Source organism: Hemiscyllium ocellatum, chromosome X, assembly GCF_020745735.1.
Source record: "Hemiscyllium ocellatum isolate sHemOce1 chromosome X, sHemOce1.pat.X.cur, whole genome shotgun sequence".
In the NCBI taxonomy this organism is placed as follows: domain Eukaryota; kingdom Metazoa; phylum Chordata; class Chondrichthyes; order Orectolobiformes; family Hemiscylliidae; genus Hemiscyllium; species Hemiscyllium ocellatum.
The window spans coordinates 15,062,737-15,085,597 of NC_083453.1; the positions used below are offsets into that span (position 1 = coordinate 15,062,737).

Sequence of the window (22,861 nt, forward strand, 5' to 3'; positions counted from 1 at the left end):
CCTGAGTGGTCCTAACAGAAGTGTTAAAAACAAAAATAACTTCCTTGGGTCTCAGTGAGTTCTGTTTAGTTGAGCTGTGTGAGTAGATTATTAATGGTTCGAGGAGAACTATATATGAGAGAGAAAATAAAAGTATGAGAGAGAATATTACCATGAAAAGAAAAACAGGAATCTGTATCAGACTTCTTTTTTTTCAAAAAAAAGAAGGCTATGATAGTCTGTGAGTGGGTCTTCTTGACCAGTATCCAATTTACTTGTGGTAGCTGAAATTGAAGCTTTGAGAGAGCAACCATGAAATCCAGTAAATGGAGAAAATGACCTATAGGGCACAATGAGTAAGTAACTAGCCCAATAATAAAATTCTTCTTTCACCCATACCATATGCAAGAGGAAGAGTGTATATTTTCTGAGATTCAATGATGTATAACAAAGTGACCGTTTCAATTGTTAGACTGGGATGAGGAATGGAGATCTGGGGTCAAAGCGCTCCCTAAGGATACGGAATGAGTCTACAACTCGAACTATCTCAGAGTCCTCGGAAGGTCGAGGTACAGCATCTTCACTTGATCTATATGAAGACATATCTTTGAACGGAACACTCCAGCTCCGTGGCCACCGCTCAAGGGACAGCAGTGCACGTTTCTCCAATGGCACAAACATGATAATTTCCCCTTCTGATGAAGCAGAGGTGGACATTAATGGCTATGTGATGCCAGAACAAAGAAACTCTACAGCTGGTAAGCATCAAACGTATAATCGTTGAAAATAATGATTGCATTCAACCACAAAAGGAAAAAGAGTTCTGTTTTCAAGAATACTGAAACAGTAAGACTTGTTCTATTAAAAGAAGAACTAAATAGCCCTATTGAATTTGGTGTAATTTGTCTATCAGCTGGAATTAGTAATAGATTTTCTCACCTAAGCCAGCCATTTGTGTGTTTTAATGCTACACCAGGACATGAGTGCAAAACCTATGCTGACAATCTAATGCAGTATTAAGGGAGTCAGTCATGCAGCTTTAGGATGAGCTATTAAATCAAAGCCTCAGCTAATTAATCCAGTGGAAATTAATAATCCTACAACACTATTTCAAAGAGCAGCAAGTTTGCTTAATGTCTTGACCAACATTCCGCCATTGAGCAACACCACTACGAGCAGGTTAACTTGTTGTTTGTCTAATTCTCTGATTTTTGAGATCATGGTGTGCACAACCAGGCTGCTATAGTTGCCTAAATAACAAGTGTGGCTGTAATTTAAAAGTAATTCCCAAAGTGTAAATTGCTTGAAGATGTGACAAGGTGCAAGATCCTTCTTTCATTTAATTGTAAATAAAATTAAATGTAAAATTAAAAGATTAAATAAAAATCTTTTTCTCACAGTAATTAGGATCGATAATGCACTGCCAGGAGGTATGATGGAAGCTGGTTCAGTTGAGGTATTCAAGAGGGTGGTGCAGGAATAATGTGCAGGGTTATGAGAAAAGGCAAAAGATTGATTCTAAGCTAAAATGCTGAGACGGACAATGCAAACATGATGGATAATGGCTGTATGTGATGCCTCTCCAGTAGGATAGCCATAATCCAAGGAACTGACTGTCGGTAATGAAGCAGTGTAAAACATCTCTTAACATCTGTTTACTTTTTTCATGTTTCATGAGTTTTTCTGTTGTGTTTCTAGAGAGTCTGATGAAGTCTGCCAATGAAGTCAATTCCTTGAATAACAAAGTCAGCGATGTGAATAATACCCAGTCACTCGAGAGTCAAAAAGAATCTGACTCGAAACCAAGTGATCATCAGGAATATGAGTACATGAACAAACGGGCCTACCTCAACGGCTGTGTGAGCGTCGTGCAGAACCCTGAATATCTGGATGACAGTTCTGTCTTTGTTACTGAGGGTGACATTCATGCCTTTGATAATCCAGACTACTGGCACAGCAGTCTCCCAGCAAAGTCAGAAATAAAGAGGACATAAAGGATCCTATTTGGAGAGCTAACATGCAACAAGCAAAATAAGTTGATTTCTGAACTTTGAAATGTAGGTTGTGGGGGAGTGGGAAAAGGAAAGAAAATACAAAATCCTAAGTCTCTGAATCAGAAGTGTTTACATTGTAACTAAAGAGAAAGACTGTTTTACTTATTTTCATTGTGTGTAATGCCATCCAGTTTGGATCCTTACATGATGTACAGTGATGCTGACCCATAAACCTACCATTATGTCAGTTTTCTCTCTCTTTCTCTCACATGCACTAGTGAATGTCCAGGAATAATGTTGCTGTGTTTTAGTCATGGGATGAGAGAGCTGTGTTTAAACCAGATACCTGCCAAACATGCAAATGTTCAATGCATCTTGCATCTTGTTGCATATCTTCATGAAACATGGAGTAAACTCACCAAACAATCCTTTAATTAGTAGAGCTTCCTATCTCTTGCCTTTGACATGCAGTAGGGGGAAGGAATGCTTTTGTGTCACAAGATTTGCCCTCATGGAATATATGAAGATTGTGAGTCTCATCTTGGGGGGAAAAACACTCTGCAATACCCATTAAGTAAAGCTATTGACTGACTTGTGATCAGAGGTTAATACTTGGTAATTTGGTACCAATTTTATTTTTCTGGAACTTTGTTTTGAAATGTTTATTGTGTTTTAAAGTACTTAGCTCTGAAATGGATCTTTTTCTCCAAATTGTTTGATTATCACTCATCTAAAGCAGAGGCCATATAAGCAGTTTGGGAAGATGGGTGACATCATGGCTAATTCTGTAATTTGGAGGGAGAATATAAAATACGTTGAAAATTATTCTGAAGGGCAAGGTGGAAAGAGACCTTTCCTTCTCAACTACACTCTCTACCTCATGGCTGTGCTCAAATTATCAGTCAGGAAGGGAAGGGTTGATTATATTCTTCGTGGAGCAGCCTGGTCTTTCAGTTAGCCATGCATGTTATGACACAAGAAACTAGAAGCATATCACATTTTCAGGAAGTTTCAGAATGACTTCACAATTAAAATAATTACACTTTTAACACTTAAAATTTAAAGGCAGTAAAAGTGAATGGAGATGTGGGCTCAGACTCATTGTTGATTCTGTGGAACAAACTGGTCCTTTTGCCAAATTTTGTAAGAATTTTGGTGGTTTCACTATTGAGCCAATAATTAGCCTCAGTCTGGCTACAAATAAAACTCTAGAATAAAGGGTCATTTAGATAGCACTGCATGTCATATCATTCTGTCGTTAGAAGTCCAAACCTGGATCTTTAATAGCTCATTTTGTTCTCAAAATTTTAAGAGGTGTTTTTGATGAATGTGATTCTACAGTTCTTGTTGAATTCCATAATTGTTTAATAAGTAGTGTGAAGTCTTATTTGTTCCTCAAATGTGTCCTCTATTTGAGCAGTGTGTTTCTAAGCATCTATTAATGAAGTCACTATAATATGGACTGATTTCACTGCTTTTAACTACTCTCCAACAAAACATCCTCTGTGATACACGATAGTGAGAGAAATTCTACATTTTTGTGTGTACATAAATGAAAAGCTGGGATACTTGAAGATAATGATGTGTGATCAGTGTTTTAAAAAGTAACCCTGATAGGGACTAAATATCACAAGCCATTGATCTAGGAACCTGTTATGAAGAGTCATGAATTAAATTCTATACTGTATGTTCTTTACTTGCCTTTCACAAGTGAAGCAGCAGTGACAAGTATACGAGCCAATTTGTCTCAGACTCCTTTGGGTGTTATTTGAAAGGGAAAGGCTATGACCAATTCATTGGTCTGGTCTGATAAGTTGCAATTTTCAAATTTAGCACCGATCAAGGTGTCTTACATAGTCAAATTTTTAATATATTTTCTCTTTCATTCAGGTTATGGTGTACAGTAACACAAAAATGACCATTTTTCATGTGTGAGAAAATGACTGATTTATTGAAGGATGATTCTACACAGGTCATAGTAATCCCATCCTCACCTAGATTGTCTTATTTGTACATGTACCAGTAAGGCAATGGGGGGGAGGGGTCACTGGATGGCAATAAACAGTGAGAAACTTGCATGTTTTTTTATCTACTGTCTAGCCCAGAGCTGCTGCTGCCATTGCAGAGATCAGCTAATTCGGTATTTTTCCTCTTGTGCACTGCTTGACAATATACAAACAGAAGGTGCCTTTTTCCACGAAACTGTTGAGGGAGCGAAATGATGTTGTGTTCAGCTTTTCTCCTCCCTACGCTGTCCTGACAGCACTGCCTGTTGATTAGGGAACAGCATCAACAAGAGCTTGCCACTTTCAGCACCTTGCTCAAATATCCCTTCTTGTGTGTGTGTGGATAATAAGTGGGCCCAAGAAGAACTTGACTAGGCTTTCCATTCCTTATCACTATTTCTAGTGCCTCCTACTGGAAAATGCGTGCTCGTGTGTGAATTCCAGACACGAACATAATTGAGCTGAGCTTTGATTACTTGTTTTATCTGAACTCTCAAAAGGAAAAATGGCTGCTTGAGTGAAATACTGAAGGGTAGCTAAACCCCATGACTAAGCAGTGCCTTTAAGAAAGGAAGGGACAAAATGGTGATGAGCAAAAAAGAGTGCATTGCTGCTCACAGTTTGTAACATGTTTGAAAGGGATGTTTCATGTCACTTAACCCTGTGATTACTTAAAATCCACTGTGCCTTGAAGTACATAAACCTGTTCTAATACAGTACCTATAGGACTGATTTCATTTTCGGAGACAACAATGCTTAATATATTAAGCAAATTGTAATGAAGAACACCAGTCAAATAAACCTTTTAATTAATAGTCTATTTTTTAAAGATCTATCAGCATTGAAGTGATTGTTTTTTTCAAGAGTATCAGTTTGTGACCGATGAGTAGCTGAGTATTAAATGCAAAAAACTGATTGTAGTATGAAATGGGGGAGACAGGTAGATTATCTCTTCCTTGTTAATATCCATAAGAATAGTTTCTTAATTTCTGTGTACTTAATGCTGTTTTTATACAATTTTAAGGGACTGGTTGAAAACGCTGGAGTGTTCCACCCTTTTTGTGAAAGTCAAATAAATATTTGTTTTTAAAAAAAATCTGTACTAGTTTTCAGGGGTGACAACTTTTAAAAGCTATTTTGGTCAAGCATATATGTTCTTTCCATGTATTAAGTATATTCTTGCTCATCTTCTTGTTCGACTTTGCAGGACAGAAGTGAATTGAACAGGTTTAACGTGGCATCAGAAACATAATTCCAGCACAGGTTTGGCAGGACAGTTTGTCATTGCCCTTTTCCTTTTCTACTCTATGCCAGAAGGCTTTCTCTCTTTCGCAATTCTAAAGTTCAAAGTGTTAAAATTTAAGGAGAGGTTGCTTAAACTGCAAACACAAAGTGCTGGAAAGATTCAGCAAGCCAGGCAGCATCTGAGTTAAAAGAAACAATGTTTCAGTGCAATGTCCTGAAATCTGATGGGCATACAGCAAATCTGATGGGCAAAGCAAGTATGGAAGGGGGAAAGAACAAATAGGAGGGTCTGTGAATGGTTAAAATCATGTTTAGTGAAATGTCCAAAACAAAATGAGAGCAGTGGTTATGATCTGAAATGATTCAACTTGATGTTGAGGACGGAAGATTGTAAAGTGTTGAATCAAATATCAGAAATTGGTCATGGTTCAGGATTGGTTATCATGGTGCTGGGAAAATATTTTTTTTGATGGAACAAAGGGGCACAATCGTGGTTGTGGGCACATTCGCCAAGCTGGGAAGTTGATTTGCAGACGTTTCATCCCGTCTAGGTGACACCTTCAGTGCTTTGGAGCTTCCTGTGAAGCTTCACAAGAGGCTCCAAAGTACTGAAGATGTCACCTAGACGGAATGAAACGTCTGCAAATCAACTTCCCAGCTCGGCAAACATACCTACAACCACGACAACCAGCCCCAGAGCTACAAATCTTTACACAAACCTTGAATACCTAAGGGCAAGAGACACTAAGACAAACAAGAAAATGGGAATCCTGTGCCAAAGGGGCACAATCTTAAAATTAGAGCCAAACAATTCAGAAGGCTAATTGGGAAGCAATTCCTTGCAAATAGGGGAGTGGAAACCGAGAAAATACTGCTTTTCTCCTAAAGACTGTGGATGCTGGGGAACAATTGAAGTTTTCAAAAGCGAGATCACAGATTTATTTTTGTTGACTAAGGGTGTCCAGTAATATGGATCAAAGGTGAGCAACTAGAATTGAGGAATCAATAAACCCTGATCAGAAACTGGACAAGGGGCAGAACAGCCTACAGCCATTGTACAGTAGCCACCAAATCTCCTGGCCACTGTTGAGTTGACTGTAGCAATACTAATGATCAGAAGAATTTTGCTGCCTATGCCAATGATGCAGACATTTACACTAGAGCTTCTAATAATAATCGCAACAGCACAGTTTTACTGGAAACTTAAATCTACAGTGCATACTGTGAAATTCCAAGAACAGACTATGCTAGATATTTTACAATTCTGGGAAAGTCTTCCTGAATTCCTGGCATTTCTGATTCAGTGGTGAAATTCAAAGCAAAACTGCAATTTATTTAATCCCTTCATTTCAATAACCTTGAGGTTATACCGTGATATAACAGTATTGTAGTACGCTACTTTTTGGGGCTGAGGAAATCTTTCCAGAAACAGTGTGGCCTTCCAGAGGACCCTCTGCCATGGTCTTTGGCAGACAAATCCAAGAAATATATTAACCCCAACACCTGGAAATCTTGCTGTGATCTCGGATGATGGTAATACCGGACAAGTTAGATCCCAGAGTGAACTCTGGCCTGATATACCTTCGGTTTTATGTTTCTTTTTGTTTACAGTGGTGGTGAATCACTGAATATATTCAAAAGAGGCTGCCAATGTACTTTTAACAGAAGAACACAAGTTTATTACATAAAAGAAAACATAAACTATTTAAATTAGCCAAAAGCTACTGGAACAATTTCATCACAAACATAAAAAAAGTTCACATCTTTTATTCCAGCAATATCCATACAGACAGTTACCTCTATCTTACATGCTAAAGCTTCTTGCTCAGCTGACATGGCTACAATTGATTTCCTTTCACAAAATTGCTGTGCACTCAATTAATGTTATTTTGTTCAGTTGATGTGTTCCCCTGAGACTCCTAAAACAAACTGCTGCTAAGCACACTTTTATACCTACAGGTAACTAGACAAACATCTGAGGGAGGAAGGAATAATGGTTACAATGATAGATTTTAGATAAAAATAGAAGACTCGAGTGGAGTATGTACACCAGCATGGACTCTGGAAAGGCCTATTTCTATGCTACACATCCTACGCATATAATGTGTGTGTACCAGGAAAGTTCCAAGTTTGGATTCTCCATTGATCTCGCTCAAAATAGATGATATTTAGAATAGGACATTTCTTGGTAGTCACCTCTCTCAAAAGATTACCACTGATGAGATCAAACACTAGACTGGCTGTGTGAGCTCAGCCTTCTACAAACTGCAGCAGTGAGTGTTTGGCAAGGGAGACCTCCACAAGTCCACAAATGTCCGATGGTACATTAATAGTTGTTGTCACCACAGTCATGTAGTACAGTGAGGCAATACAAATATCGAAAGAGAAATTCCATCAGCCTCTGCTGCATCCTCCATGTTCAAGAAGCAGACCATTGAAGAATTGCTCACGTCCTTCTTGAAGACAGCTCCACAAGTATTCAGCAAAGAATCCTGCAAAATCATCTATGATTGAGTGTGCACAATGTCCAGATGGCCAAAATGCATTTTTCCTGCCAGGTCCTGTTTTCTCCATTCTCAAATAGGCAGCATTCCAGGAGAGGAGAAAGAAAATATGACAAAAAAACATTCTAAAGCTCCCCTTGAAGCATAACAGCAGTGACATTGATGACTGGGAGGAGCGTGCTACCAATCATTCAAAATGGTGAAAACATATACATCTAGCTGCATCATGTTATGAATCATATCTTAATGTGAGGAATCTGAGGCAGGATGGTGGCAGAGAAGGAAAGAAAAGGAAGCAAATCCTTTACCCCTGATCCCATGACCTCATGGGGCATCTTTTCCCATATTCCCAAATGTCCATGGGCCTAAAATACGTCTGTTCAGTCACACAGGCCCATGGGAGAAATTCACAACTCTGAGTAAATGTCATCCTCAAACTGAGGGATTGCTAACAATATATCATCAGAATGTTTAATCCAAACAGCTGGAATTCCTTCCTCTGCTATTTTACGAGAAGTGTTAACGAGCAAAATAAATTGACTACTGTTTTGATATAATAACAGCAAGAAATTTCAGATGAAGGTATTTCGTGTTTACATATTATTTTCTCTCAGTGTAATTTCAGGACTGAAGCTTTTTTTCACATTTCCTCTGCTGTGCCTACTCCTTTCCTAATGATCATTAGGTGGCAGATACCTTGCTGCCAGGAGACCTCTGCCACTGCCACTTTTTAGTTAACTAGAAGCATTGGCCTTTTTAAAAATTCTACACCCTCTTTGTCACTGAATTTCTGCTGATTTACAACCTGTATGAAATCAGGAATTTGATTCAAGACTGAGGAAAGAGACTGCATTTTCTGCTCAAGATGAATTGAATTGAATTTATTATCACGTGTACCAAGGCACAGTGAAAAGCTTTGTCTTGCGAGCAATACTGGCAGACCATAGAGTTAAGTAGCATAGATAAGTAAATAATAGGTAAACAATGGCAAAACTAAAAACACAGGTACAGGCAAATGTTAAGGGTCTGTGAGTCCATTCAGTATTCTAACAACAGTAGGGTAGAAACTGTTTTGAAACTGGCTGGTGTGTGTGTCCAGGCCTCTGTACCTTCTCCCCGATGGTAGAGGTTGTAGAAAAGCATTGCCAGGGTGGGATGGATCTTTAAGAATGCTGGCGGCCTTTCCTTGAAAGTGGGCCTGGTAGATGGATTCTATAGATGGGAGGTTGGCCTTAGTGATTGTCCGGGCCTAGTTCACCACTCTCTGTAATCATCTCCGATCTTGAATGGTACAGTTGCCACACCAGGTAGTGATACATCCAGACAGAATGCTCTCGATGGCGCATCTATAAAAGTTGGCAAGGGTATTCGCCGTCATGCCAAATTTCCTCAGCTGCCTGAGAAGAAGAGACGTTGTTGGGCCTTTGTAACCAGTGTGTCCACATGAAGAGTCCAAGAAAGCTTGCTGTGATGACTACTCCCAGGAGCTTGACACTCTCCACTCATTCCATCTCTGTGCTGTTAATGAATAGGGGGGCATGAGTAACATCCCGCCGAAAGCCAATAATGAGTTCCTTGGTTTTGCTGACATTGAGAGCTAGGTTGTTCTCAGTGTACTATTTTTCCAGGTCTTTTACCTCCCATCTGTAGTCGTTTCATCGCCATCTGAGATTCGACCGACTATGGTGGTGTCATCAGCGAATTTGTAAATGGCATTAGTCTGGTATTTGGCGACGCAGTCATGGGTAGACAGTGAGTACAGTAGGGGACTGAGTATGCACCCCTGGGGGCTCCAGTGTTGAGTGTTAATGAGGATGAAATATTGTGCCCAGTCTTCACTGATTGTGGCCTGTGGGTCAGGAAACTGAGGATCCAGTTACAGAGAGTGGGGCGTGGTCCGAGATCACTAAGTTTAGTAATCAGTCTCGAGGGGATAATAGTGTTGAAGGCTGAACTGCAGTCAATGAGTAGGATTCTTATGTCGCTGTTCTTGGTGTCAAGATGCTCTAGAGAGGAGTGAAGGGCAAGTGATATGGCATCTGATGTAGATTTGTTGGTCCGATAGGCTAATTGGAGTGGGTCAAGAGTAGTGGGGAGGCTGGAGTTGATTAATGCCATGACCAGCCTTTCAAAGCACTTTATGACCACCAAAGTTAGGGCCACTGGGCAGTAGTCATTATGACATGCTGCATGAGCCTTCTTAGGTATAGGGATGATGTTGGCTCTCTTGAGACATGCAGGGACAGTAGCCTGCTGCAGGGAGATGTTCAAGGTGCCCGAGAAGACCTCTGCCAGTTGATCTGCGCATGCCCTGAGTGCACGACCTGGTACTCCGTCTGGTCCCATTGCTTTCCTTGGATTCACATGAAGGAAAACTGATCTGATCTCTGATGCAGTGACTGTTGGGATAGGTTCATCAGGACTTGTCGGAATAGGTGTTACCTCTCTGCTGAAATTCTGCTCAAAGTGAGCATAGAAGACATTGAGACGATCTGGGAGGGATGAGTCATCATCTGCTATCTTGCACTGATGTTCTTGCAAGATATTCTGTCTTGGAAAGAAAATGAGATATGCCATGGTCTTGCCAGATAATTGCTGAACGTAGGATACAAAACTCGCCTATCTAATCCAATTCAGATTTTGTGTGCAGCAGCTTTGTCTCTATTCTCGTCAGAGAGATTTGTAATGAGATCTCCAACAGGTGTTCAGTGCTTGTGTATTGATGCTGCACTGTTTAGATGGAGTCATAGAGATGTACAGTATGGAAACACATCCTTTGGTCCAACTTGTACATGCCAGCCAGATATCCTAACCTAATCTAGTCCCATTTGCTAGTGCTTGGCCCATATCCCTCTAAGTAAAAAGTGAGGTCTGCAGATGCTGGAGATCAGAGCTGAAAATGTGTTGCTGGTTAAAGCACAGCAGGTCAGGCAGCATCCAAGGAACAGGAAATTCGACGTTTCGGGCATAAGCCATTCTTTATGAATGAGGAGAGTGTGCCAGACAGGCTAAGATAAAAGGTAGGGAGGAGGGACTTGGGGGAGGGGCGATGGAGATGTGATAGGTGGAAGGAGGTCAAGATGAGGGTGATAGGCTGGAGTGGGGTGGGGGCGGAGAGGTCAGGAAGAAGATTGCAGGTTAGGAGGGCGGTGCTGAGTTTGAGGGAACCGACTGAGACAAGGTGGGGGGAGGGGAAATGAGGAAACTGGAGAAATCTGAGTTCATCCCTTGTGGTTGGAGGGTTCCCAGGTGGAAGATGAGGCGCTCTTCCTCCAACCGTCGTGTTGTTATGTTCTGCCGATGGAGGAGTCAAAAGACCTTCAGGGAATGGCCGCTTACTTGCGGAACGCTTCAGGGAACACCTCTGGGACGCCCGGACCAACCAACCCAACCACCCCGTGGCTCAACACTTTAACTCTCCCTCCCACTCCACCGAGGACATGCAGGTCCTTGGACTCCTCCATTGGCATAACATAACAACACGACGGTTGGAGGAAGAGCGCCTCATCTTCCGCCTGGGAACCCTCCAACCACAAGGGATAAACTCAGATTTCTCCAGTTTCCTCATTTCCCCTTCCCCCACCTTGTCTCAGTCGGTTCCCTCGAACTCAGCACCGCCTTCCTAACCTGTAATCTTCTTCCTGACCTCTCCGCCCCCACCCCACTCCAGCCTATGACCCTCACCTTGACCTCCTTCCACCTATCACATCTCCATCGCCCCTCCCCCAAGTCCCTCCTCCCTACCTTTTATCTTAGCCTGCCTGGCACACTCTCCTCATTCCTGATGAAGGGCTCTGGCCCGAAACATCGAATTTCCTGTTCCTTGGATGCTGCCTGACCTGCTGTGCTTTAACCAGCAACACATTTTCAGCCATATCCCTCTAAACCCTCCTATTCATATAACCAGTCAGATGCCTTTTAAATGCTGTAATTGTACCAGCGTTCACCATTTCCTCTGGCAGCTAATTCCATACACACACCACCCTCTGTGTGAAAATGTTGCCCCTTCGGTCCCTTTTATATCTTTCCCCTCTCACCCTAAACCCATGCCCTCTAGTTCTGGACTCCCCCACACCAGGGAAAAGACATTGTGTATTTATTCTATCCATGCCCTTCACGATTTTATAAACCTCTAATAAGGTCACCCCTCAGTCTCCGATGCTCGAGGGAAAACAGACCCAGCTTATTCTGCCTCTCCCTATGGCTCAAATCTTCCAACCCTAACAACATCCTTGTAAATCTTTCTGTGGAGCATGATTGGCATATGTGTAATTAGAAGTTAAAAAGCACAGCAACTAATTAAAGCCATCAGTTCACTTTGTACCTCATTTATTAGACTATAATTGTGATATTTCTATCTGCTGGCTGAATTGACTTCATTAAGATTTGGAAAATTAATATGCAAACTATATTTTTTGGAAATAAGACTTATTTCACTAAGTGCTCGCATATAAATGCTAAGAGGAATGGGGAGTTTGACCCACAGAACAAAAGTACATGACAAAGACTATTGTAAAGAGGCATTGTCCTGCAGCAGAACAAGGAATTAACAAAAACAATTAGAATGGAAATGTTCTATAGGATAGTAAAACATAGGATCATGCCACTAATTCTCTACAAAGAGTTGGGGGAGTGAGGAGAAAAGATTCTGAATGCTTTGTACACACAACAAATCTACTGAGGTCACCAATTCTTAGTCTTTAGGGAGAAGAAGCCATAGAGTTGGCCCTCACATTAGCTGGAGCATTGTCCTTGGGTTCCAGTATAGTAATTCATTGTGTGCAAATTGAGATAGTGAGCATGAGCACATGTTCCAACATAGTCTACCTTGATTCAGTCCATGTTTGCATGCAAATCAATGGTTACGATTACTACTTAAAACTTAATTTAACCACAGGCAGTTTTATCTCTCGCATTTGTTCAAGACCTTGAAAAGAGAGTAAAATAGTAGCAGAACATAAAATGGTAGCAAAGATTTCCAGGTTGCAAATAGATCAGTGGAACGATGACTGTTGAACAGGGGGAAAGCTGAGACATTTGTTCTGGAATGTGGGGGCAGAGTTCTGTTGTTTAGGTTGAGAGTTGTGGGAATGTTGACCAGGAGTCTGGGAGAATCCAGGATGGGTTTGCAGCAGTGATTAGGACCACAGAAAAGGAGGTACCATGGCAAGACAGCAGCAAAAGAGGCCATGGCATGGAAGCAGTGAGAGAGGTGCTGAGATAAGATGAGACAGTAATGGGTTGGTAGACTTCTGATGTGGCAGTACAAGGATCACATCAATTGGCCTGTTCGAGCAATGGTAGAGGGGATTGCAAAGTATGGAAGTAAAGAGAAAAGAGGTGTATTTAAATAAGTGCCTTATCACCTACTCAATACATCCCAGAACACTTTACAATCAGCTATCTTTTTCAGTCACATGTTTTGTAAGGAAACAGCAGCCAGTTTGTACGCAGGAATGTTCTACAATCAGTAACTTAAGAAATTCATCTATTTCTGTTGATGTTAGTTGAGGAATAACTATTGGGCACAACACCAGGAGAATTCCTTTCTTCAAACAGAGCTACAGGATCATTTATGTCTACCTAAGAGCAGTCAAGGCCTCCAATTGATGCCATATCTGATGGCAAGTCCAAAAGCATAGCACGCTTCTGGTGCTATACTGAAGTGTCAGCCTAGATCACGTGCTCAAGTTCTGGAGTTGAGCTTGAATGCAGAACCTTTTGGCTTGGGTGAGAATGCTATCAACTAAGTCAATGAAACACTTAATTAGAGGGAGTTATGGTTTGTCACTGACAAAAGCATGGTGATAGAAGGGCAGTTGTTATCATAGAGTCATAGAGATGTACAGCACAGAAACAGACTCTTCGGTCCAACTCGTCCATGCCGACCAGATATCCCAACCTAATCTAGTCCCACCTGCCAACACCCGGCCCATATCCCTCTAAACCCTTCCTATTCATATACCCATCCAGATGCCTTTGAAATGTTGCAATTGTACTAGCCTCCACCACTTCCTCTGGCAGCTCATTCCATACACATACCACCCTCTGCGTGAAAAAGTTGCCCCTTAGGTCTCTTTTATATCTTTCTCCTCTCACCCTAAACCTATGCCTAGTTCTGGACTCCGCCACCCCAGGGAAGAGACTTTGTCTATTTATCCTATCCATGCACCTCATGATTTTATAAACCTCTATAAGGTCACCCCTTACCCTCCGACGTTCTAACCTATTTAACCTCTCCCTTACATCAGTTTAATTTATACTGTCAGACCTATCCATTTCCACCCTGACTAATGCCAACTGGTTTTGGGATACTCTCTTGTCCTAAGTTGCCAGATCCTGCACTGTCCACCACTCCAGTTCTGCTAGATCCCAGGGTTGTCCTTATGTCAACAGATCCTCCAGCCACTATTGTTAAAGTCTTAGCATCCCAACCAATTCTGAGACCCAACATCTAATACTGTACTATTTCTATATCTGAGAAGCCCCATCCCCATTGCCCCAAATCTTTACAAAGGCCCTTCAGAAATACTCCACCTTTCAAGCCAAACTGTCTAACAAGAATAAAGCTGAACAATCCATGCTGTCCATCCACAAGTCCTGGCAGCAAGAAGGTCATTTGACCTAACCTAGCCATTCTCCATTCTCTGCTTATGATTGTGCCTAGCCATCCCTGTAGAGGAAGCATGCAGTGTCTGCCAGAGTGCTTGATACCATCTACACAACCTTTAGGTTTGAATGCATCATTGATGTCCCAGTACCACATTTTTCATTTAATTCAATACATTTCCTTTAAATACACTGGGCTGAATCTTACATGGCTCCGAACAACATGGGCTATGGCGAGAAACCTGGGAGAATTGTGAGAGATGTCAGACATGGCTTTTCTTGAATTGGGAGCAACTAACTGCATTTTACAACAAAATTCCAGACGTCAAGATAGGATTCTTGCAAGGTAATGGTGAGATCCCTATTAAGGGTTTATTGCTTTATTTGTTCACTCATGGGACATGGGTACCGCTGGCTATCCAATGCTTACTGCCCATCCCTTGTCACCATTGAGAAATTAGTGGTGAGTTGCCTTCTTGAACTGCTGAAGTCCATGTGCTGTAGGTACACTCGCAATGCCGTTGGGGAGGGAATTCCACAATCTTGACCCAGTGACAGTCAAGGAACAGCGATATATTTCCAAATCAGGATGGTGAGTGGCTTGGAGGGGAGTTTAGTGTTCCCACATATCTGCTAGACAATGGGGACTGCAGATGCTGGAGAAATCAGAGTTGATAAAGCATGGCGATGGAAAAGGCACAGCAGGTCAGGCAGCATCCGAGGAGCAAGAGAGTCGATGTTTCGGGCAGGACCCTTCAGGCCTGAAAAAGGGTCCTGCCCAATACATTGACTCTTTTGCTCCTCGGATGCTGCCCAACCTGCTGTGCCTTTTCCAGCACCACACTTTATCAACTCCCAAGTATCTGCTCCCTTTGTCCTTCTTGATGGAAGTAGTTGTGGATTTGGAAGGTGCTGTCTAAGGATCTTTGGTGAATTTCTGCAGTGCATCTTGGAGATAGTACACAGTGCAGCTACTGAGCGTCAATGTGGAGGGAATGGTTGTTTGTGATGAAGTGTGCTATTTTGTTCTGGATGAGTCAAGCTTCTTGGGTGTTACTGGAACTGCACCCATCCAGGCAAGTGGAGAGTATTTCATCACAATCCTTACTTATGCCTTGTAGAGGTGGATATGCTTTGGGGAGTCAGCATTCCTAGTCTCTGACCTGCTGTTATAGCCGTTGAAGTTATGTGGCAAGTCCATGTGAGTTCCTAGTCATGGTAAGCCCTAGAATGTTGTCAATGGGGAATTCAGCCATGGTAACACCATTGAATGTCAAGGAGCAGTAGTTAGATTGTTTCTTATTAGAGATGGTCATAGCCTGGCATTTGTGTGGTGTGAATGTTACTTTCCACTTGTTCGCCCAAGCCTGGATATTTTTCAAATCTTGTTGCCTTTGAACATGGACTGCTTCAGTATCTGAGGAATCGCGAATGGTGCTGAACATTGTGCAGACATCATCAAACTTCCCTACTTCTGACCCTATGATGGAAGGAAGGTCATTGATAAAACTGCTGAAGATGGTTAGGCCAAGATCACTACCCTGACGAACTCTTGCAGAGTTGTCCTGGATCGGAATCAAAAAGTGTGGCACTGGAAAAGCACAGCTGGTTCGGCAGCATCTGAAGAGCAGAAGAGTTGACATTTCAGGCATAAGTTCTTCATCAGGATCTGAGGTGACTGACCTCCAGCAACTTTTCTACATGCCAGGTATGACTCCTACCAGCGAAAAATTTGCCCCCAATTCCCATTGTTTCCAGTTTTGCATGGGTTCCACACTTGGTCAAATGCAGCCTTGGTGTCAAGGGTTAAAATCAACTAGGAGAAAGTGAGGACTGCAGATGCTGGAGATCAGGAAAAGAAGGGCTTATGCCTGAAACGTCGATTCTCCTGCTCCTTTGATGCTGCCTGACCTGCTGCGCTTTTCCAGCAACACATTTTTAAGCTTTGATGTCAAGGGTTGTCAGTCTCACCTCACCGCTGAAATTCAGCTCTTTTGTCCATGTTGAATCAAGGCTATAATTAGGTCAGGAGGTAATTGGCCCAGGAAGAGGTCAAACTGGGTGTCAGTGAGCAGGTTGTTGCTCAGCAGGTGCTACTTGATAGCACTGTTGATAACAGAGGCATTTTCAGGATGGCAACCTATAGCTAATGGTGTGCCACAGAGATCAGTGCTGGGGCCATAATTATTTACAATCCATATTAATGACTTGGATGAAGAAAGTGAATGTATAATAGTCAAGTTTGCAGATGACACAAAGGTAAGTGGGAAGGCAAGTGGTGAGGATGATATGAAGTCTGCAGACAGATATGGATAAGCTAAGCAAGTGGGCAAAAAGTTTGAGGTGGAATATAATGTGGGAGAAATGTGAGGTCATGCACTTTGGCAGGAAGAATAGAGGAGGTGAATATTATTTAATGAAGACGCAGAAAGCTAGGGAACACAAGAATTTGGGAGTCCTCGTCCATGAATCAGAAACAGCTAGCATGCAAATTGTGGGTAATAGGGAAAGCAAATGGAATGTTGGCTTTTATTTTGAAGGAAATGGAGTGTCAAAATAATGCAGTTTTGCTGAAACTGTACAAGGCACTACTCAGACTACAGATGTAAATCTGTGAAGGTTTAGGCCTCTTATCTACAGAAAGATGCACTGGCATTGGAGGCAATCCAGAGAAGGCTCACTAAGCTGACATTAAGTAAGGAGGGACTTATGAGGCAAGGTTGAGTAGTTTGGGCCTGTACTCGTTCAAATAGAAGAATGAGAGGCAATCTTATGGAAACATGCGTGATTCTTAGGAGATTTGAGAGCGTAGATGTGGAGTGGTTGTTTTTCCTTTTGGGAGAGTCTTGCACGAGAGGATGTAAACTCAATGTAAGCCTTTGTACATTTAAGATGCTTAAATCAGGAGGAATTTCTTATTTCAGAGAGTAGTGAATCTGTTTAATTATTTTACCATAAATGGCTGTTGAGGCTAGGTCATTATTCAAGGCCGAGATGGACAGATTTTTGATCAACAAGGGAATTGAGGGTGATTGGGAATAGGTAGGAAAGTGGAATTGAAGATTATCGGATCAGCCATGATCTCATTATATATCGAAGCTGACTCAATGGGCAGAATGACCAATTTCTGCTCCGATATCTTATGGTCTTATTCCTTACAATTATTTATTAAGCAGAGAAGGTAATCCATGATGGAGGACGGGAAAAGATTGTGGCTGGAAGAGCTGCTTTTTTTTAGGTATTTTGGGTGTTGGAGATGATTTCCTCAAATTCCAAGAGCAGCAATTACTGTTTTATAAGCTGTTGCACTGTATGGAACTTTGGGGGTAAAAAGATCAAAACAACGGCACTTTAAAAAGGAGGAAGATAGACAAAGGCAGCGACCACATGGTCAGAAAAAAACCCTATATTGCTGTTTGACACAGAGTGAATCTGCACAGTTACCGCCTTTGCTGTTTGAGTTCAAATATCTCTGGACATTGGAGTGTGTCTAAGAAAAGTTAACAACAGCAAAATTCACAGATGACCTTGGCGGAATCTGTTTGGGAGAGCTCACAGCACAGTACCAGATAAGTGCATGGGTTTTGAGTGTAACCTTGCTGTAGATCTACAATAGTGAGTAGAAGGGGTTCTTTCTTGATGAGATCTGTCTCTTGATTAAATTTTAATAATATAAACCATAAGTACTAAGTTAGCCTGGAGCAGTGTTCTTTTAGAACAATAAGAAAAGTTCTATTGTTAGTCTCTGGATCTGTACATTGAGAAGGAGCAAATGATTTAGTAGAGTGATGTGCTCTTCCTGTCGGATGTGGGAGTTCAGGGAGAGTTTCCATGTTACTGATGATTATGTCTGTAGGAAGTGTCTTTGGCTGCGAATCCCATAACCATGCATGGATCAATTGGAGTGGCAGTTAGAGGCAATAAGGAATTTACAGGAGCTAGGGGGTATGATGGAAGGCAGTTATAGGAAAAGAGAAAAGCCGCAGATACAGTCGGGTGGATGGGCAAACTCCAGGAAAGGTAGAAGAGGGAGGCAGGTAGTGCAGAAGTCTCCTGTTGCTATCCCCATCTCAAACAGGTATGCTGTTTTGGAAAATGTAGGAGGTGATGGATTCTCAGGAGAATGTAGCATGAACAGCCAAGTTTCTGGTACTGAGAATGGCTCTAATGTAGTGAGAGGTATGTCAGGTTCCAAGCGATCGTTTGTGATAGGGGCCTCTCCAGTCAAAGGCACAAACAGACATTTCTGTAGCTGGCACCGAGAAATCAGAATGGTGTGTTGCCTCCCTGGTGCCAGAATCAAGAATATCTCAGAGAAGGTGCAGAATGTTCTCAAAGGAGACAGGGACTAGCAGGAGATCACTGTACACACTGGAACTAATGACATAGAGTCATAGAGATGTACAGCATGGTCCAACTTGTCCATGCTGACCAGATATCCTAACCTAACCTCGTCCCATTTGCCAGCACTTGGTCCATATCACTCTAAACCCTTCCAATTCATATACCCCTCCGGATGCCTTTTAAATGCCATAAATGTTATAATTGTACCAGCCTCCACCACTTACTCTGGCAGCTCAATCCATAAATGCAACACCCTCTGTTCGAAAAAGTTGCCCCTTAGGTCCCTTTTATATCTTTCCCCTCTCACGGTAAACCTATGCCCTCTAGTTCTGGTCTCCCCCACACCAGGGAAAAGACCTTGTCTATTTATCCTATCCTCGAATAAGGTCACCTCTCAGCCTCCGATGCTCTAGGGAAAACAGCCCCAGTCCAAACAAAGTCGATTCAGTACGTGGATGTACCAACGAGAGAAGGTGCAAAACTTTACCTACTCTTGGGAAAGAAGGCAAGGCAGGAAACTGAGGTCTCAGTAGGGGAGCACTTTAGGGCCAGCGACCATAATTCTACTAATTCTAAAATAGTGATGGAAAAGGCTAGACCAGATCTAAAAGTTGAGGTTCTAAATTGAAGGAAGGCCAATTTTGGTGGTATTAGGCAAGAACTTTCAAAAGCTGATTGGGGGCAGATGTTCGCAGGTAAAGGGACAACTGAAAAATGAGATAACGAGAGTCCAGAGACAGTATATTCCTGTTAGGGTAAAAGGCACGGCTGGTAGGTGCAGGGAATGCTGGATGACTAGAGAAATTGTGGTTTTGGTTAAGAAAAATAAGGAAGCATATGTCAGGTATAGACAGTAGAGATTGAGTGAATCCTTAGAAGAGTATAAAGGCAGAAGGAGTATACTTAAGAGGGAAATCAGGAAGGCAAAAAGGGGACATGAGATAGCTTTGGCAAATTGGGTTAAGTAGAATCCAAAGGGATTTTATAAATACATGAAGGACAAAAGGGTAACTAGGGAGAGAATAGGGCCCCTCAAGATCAGCAAGGCAGCCTATGTGTGGAACCGCAGGAGATGGGGAAGATACTAAACGAGTATTTTGCATCAGTGATTACTATGGAGAAGGACATGAAAGATATAGACTGTGGGGAAATAGATGGTAACCTCTTGAAAAATGTCCACATTACAGAGGAAGAGGTGCTGGATGTCTTGAAACACATAAAAGGATAAATTCCCTAGAACTCTGTGCGAAGCTAAGGAAGTGATTGCTGAGCCCCTTGCTAGGAGTCTTGTATCATCATCACAGGTTAGGTGCCGGAAGACGAGAGGTTGGCTAACATGTGCCACCATTTAAAAAAGGTGGTAAGGAAAGCCCAGGGAACTAGCGACTGGTGAGCCTGACATCGGTAGTGGGCAAGTTATTGGAGGGCATCCTGAGGGACAGGATTTACATGGAAAGGCAAGGACTAATTAGGGATAGTCAGCATTGCTTTGTACATGGGAAATCATGTCTCACTAACTTGATTGAGATTTTTGAAGAAGTAACAAAGAGGATTGATGAGGGCAGAGCGATGGACGTGATCTATATGGACTTCAGTAAGGCGTTCGACAAGGTTCCTCATGGTAGACAGGTTAGCAAGGTTAGATCTCAGTCCTGATGGAGGGCTTATGCCCGAAACGTCAATTCTCCTGGTCCTCAGAAATTGCCTGACCTGCTTTGTTTTTCCAGCACCACACTCTCGACTTCAATCTCATGGAGTTAAGGGAAAACTAGCCATTTGGATACAGAACTGGCTTGAAGGTAGAAGACAGAGGGTGGTGGTGGAGGATTGCCTTTCAGACTAGAGGCCTGTGACCAGTGGTGTGCTATAAGGATCGGTGATGGGTCCACTGCTTTTTGTCATTTATATAAATGATTTGGATGTGAGCATCAGAGGTATAGTTAGTAAGGTTACAAATGACACCAGAACTGGAGGTGTTGTGGACAGCAAAGAAGATTACCTCTGAGTACGATGGGATCTTGATCAGATGGGCCAATGTGCTGAGGAATGGCAGATGGAGTTTAATTTAGATAAATGTGAAGTGCTGCATTTTGGAAAGGCAAATCAGAGCAGGACTTATACACTTAATGGTAACCTTCTGGGGAGTGTTGCTGAACAAAAAGATCTTGGAGTGCAGGTTCATAGTTCCTGGAAAATGGAGTCTCAGATAGCTAGGAGTGAAGAAGGCATTTGGCATGGTTTCCTTTATCGGTCAGAGTATTGAGTATAGGAATTGTGGCTGTACAGGACATTGGTTACTCCACTTTTGGAATAATGTGTGCAATTCTGGTCTTCTTCCTATCAGAAGGATGTTGTGAAACATGAAAGGTTTTCAGAAAAAATATACAAGGATATTGCCAGGGTTGGAGGATTTGAGCTATAGGGAGAGGTTGAATAGGCTGGGGCTGTTTTCCCTGGAGTGTTGGAGGCTGAGCGGTGACCTTTATAGAGGTTTATAAAATCATGAGGGGCCTGCATAGGGTAAATTGACAAGGTCTTTTCTCTGGTGTGGGGGAGTCCAGAACTAGAGGGCATAGATTTAGGGTGAGAGGGGAAAAATTTAAAAGTGACCTAAGGGGCAACATTTTCACGCAGAGGGTAGAGCATGTATGGTATGAGCTGCCAGAGGAGGTGGTGGAGGCTGGTACAATTATAATATTTAAAAGGCATCTGAATGTGTATATGAATAGGTAGGGTTTAGAGCGATATGGGGCAAGTGCTGGCAAATGGGACTGGATCAATTTAGGATGTCTGGACGACATGGATGAGTTGGATCAAAGAGTCTGTTTCTGTGCTGTGCATCTCTGTGACTCTGTGTGTATATGGCTTTAAACATCTTTTGGTTAGCAAGCATCAAAGACATTGCACTTTTAAATTGCAACAAGGTGGGGAAGACACTCCATTTCCCTCAAAACAAAAGTTGGAAATGCCAGGAAAAGAAGATGTCAAAGAAGGTGGTGACAAGCCATCAGGGGACATGCTAGACTGTGGATTTCTCTCTCATAATATAGAGTCAGAGAAGGAAATCGACACACAAGTCACTCATTTATTCAAATTTGAAACTTCAGACCTTCCTATACTTTGAACTCTTTAGATATCTTCCAAACCCATGACCTTTCCCATTCAGAAAGTCAAGGGCAGCAGGCACCTGCGCATATCATCATCTGCAAGTACCCCTCCAAGCAACTCACCATTCCCGACTTGCAAGTATATCACCATTTCTTCAGTGTCCCTGGGTCAAAGTCCTGGAACACCCTCCCCAACAGCACTGTCTACCTATAGCAATGAAGGAGACAGAATGCAGCATTTCAAGATGGCAACTCACCACCACCACCTTCCCAAGGACAATATAGATGGACAATAAATGCTGGCCCAGCCAGCGATGCCCACATCTGATGAATGACTGAAAAATGCAGCTAGATCATAGTGACATCAGATCACACGTTCCCTCTTACCATCTCTCTTTCATAGTTAAGCATAATAAAGTCTACTTTTGGTAATTTTCAAGAGTATAGATCTGATTATGAGAGTACTCTGAATAGTTCTACGTACCACATCTTATGAAATATACATTGGCATTGGAGTGTAGAATAGGTTTACCAACCCAAACTCAAAGTTAAATTACAGTAAGAGATTACACAAACCTTTGGATTTTGTTCCTTGGAAATTAGATCCTACTTGGGCCTCACCCCACAACTCTTTCTCCAGTCCTGGCATCATTGGTGCTGCTTCCCTCTCTTATTCAGAACAGGAAATATTTATCAATTTTGCTTCTAATTTCCACCCTCAGTTTGTCCATCTTTGACTCCTCCCTTCCCTTTCTCAACATCTCTGTGTTTCCACTTCTGGGGATAGGTTGGCCATTGATATCCATTACAAACCCACCAACTTCCAGTTACTTCTACTATAGATGCTCACAGTCTTCTCCCAGTTCCTCCGTCTCTGTAAGATCTGTTCTGACAATGTCATTTTTTTGCAGGGGACCTCAGAAATGTCTACCTTTTTCCTCAATGAGGATTCCCTGCTGTGGTTGACAGGGCCATATTTGACCCATTTCCTGCATGTCTGCCCTCACCCCTTCTCTTCCCTTCCCTGCCACAATAATGAGAGGATCCATCTGGTCCTCATTTACCACCCCACC

General features: G+C 42.2%; 1 protein-coding gene across 2 annotated transcripts in view; it reads left to right on the plus strand.

The window, feature by feature from the left end:
• The window catches only part of LOC132805819 (receptor tyrosine-protein kinase erbB-4-like), a 172,141-nt gene extending 167,122 nt beyond the window's left edge, over positions 1 to 5,019 (plus strand). For both annotated transcript variants that reach the window (XM_060821106.1, XM_060821108.1), the window contains exons 27-28: positions 452 to 737; positions 1,678 to 5,019. In XM_060821106.1, the coding sequence (XP_060677089.1) occupies positions 452 to 737; positions 1,678 to 1,973 (582 nt within the window). In that variant the 3' untranslated portion in view covers positions 1,974 to 5,019. The remainder of the gene's footprint in view (positions 1 to 451; positions 738 to 1,677) is intronic.
• Positions 5,020 to 22,861: the final 17,842 nt, after the last annotated feature.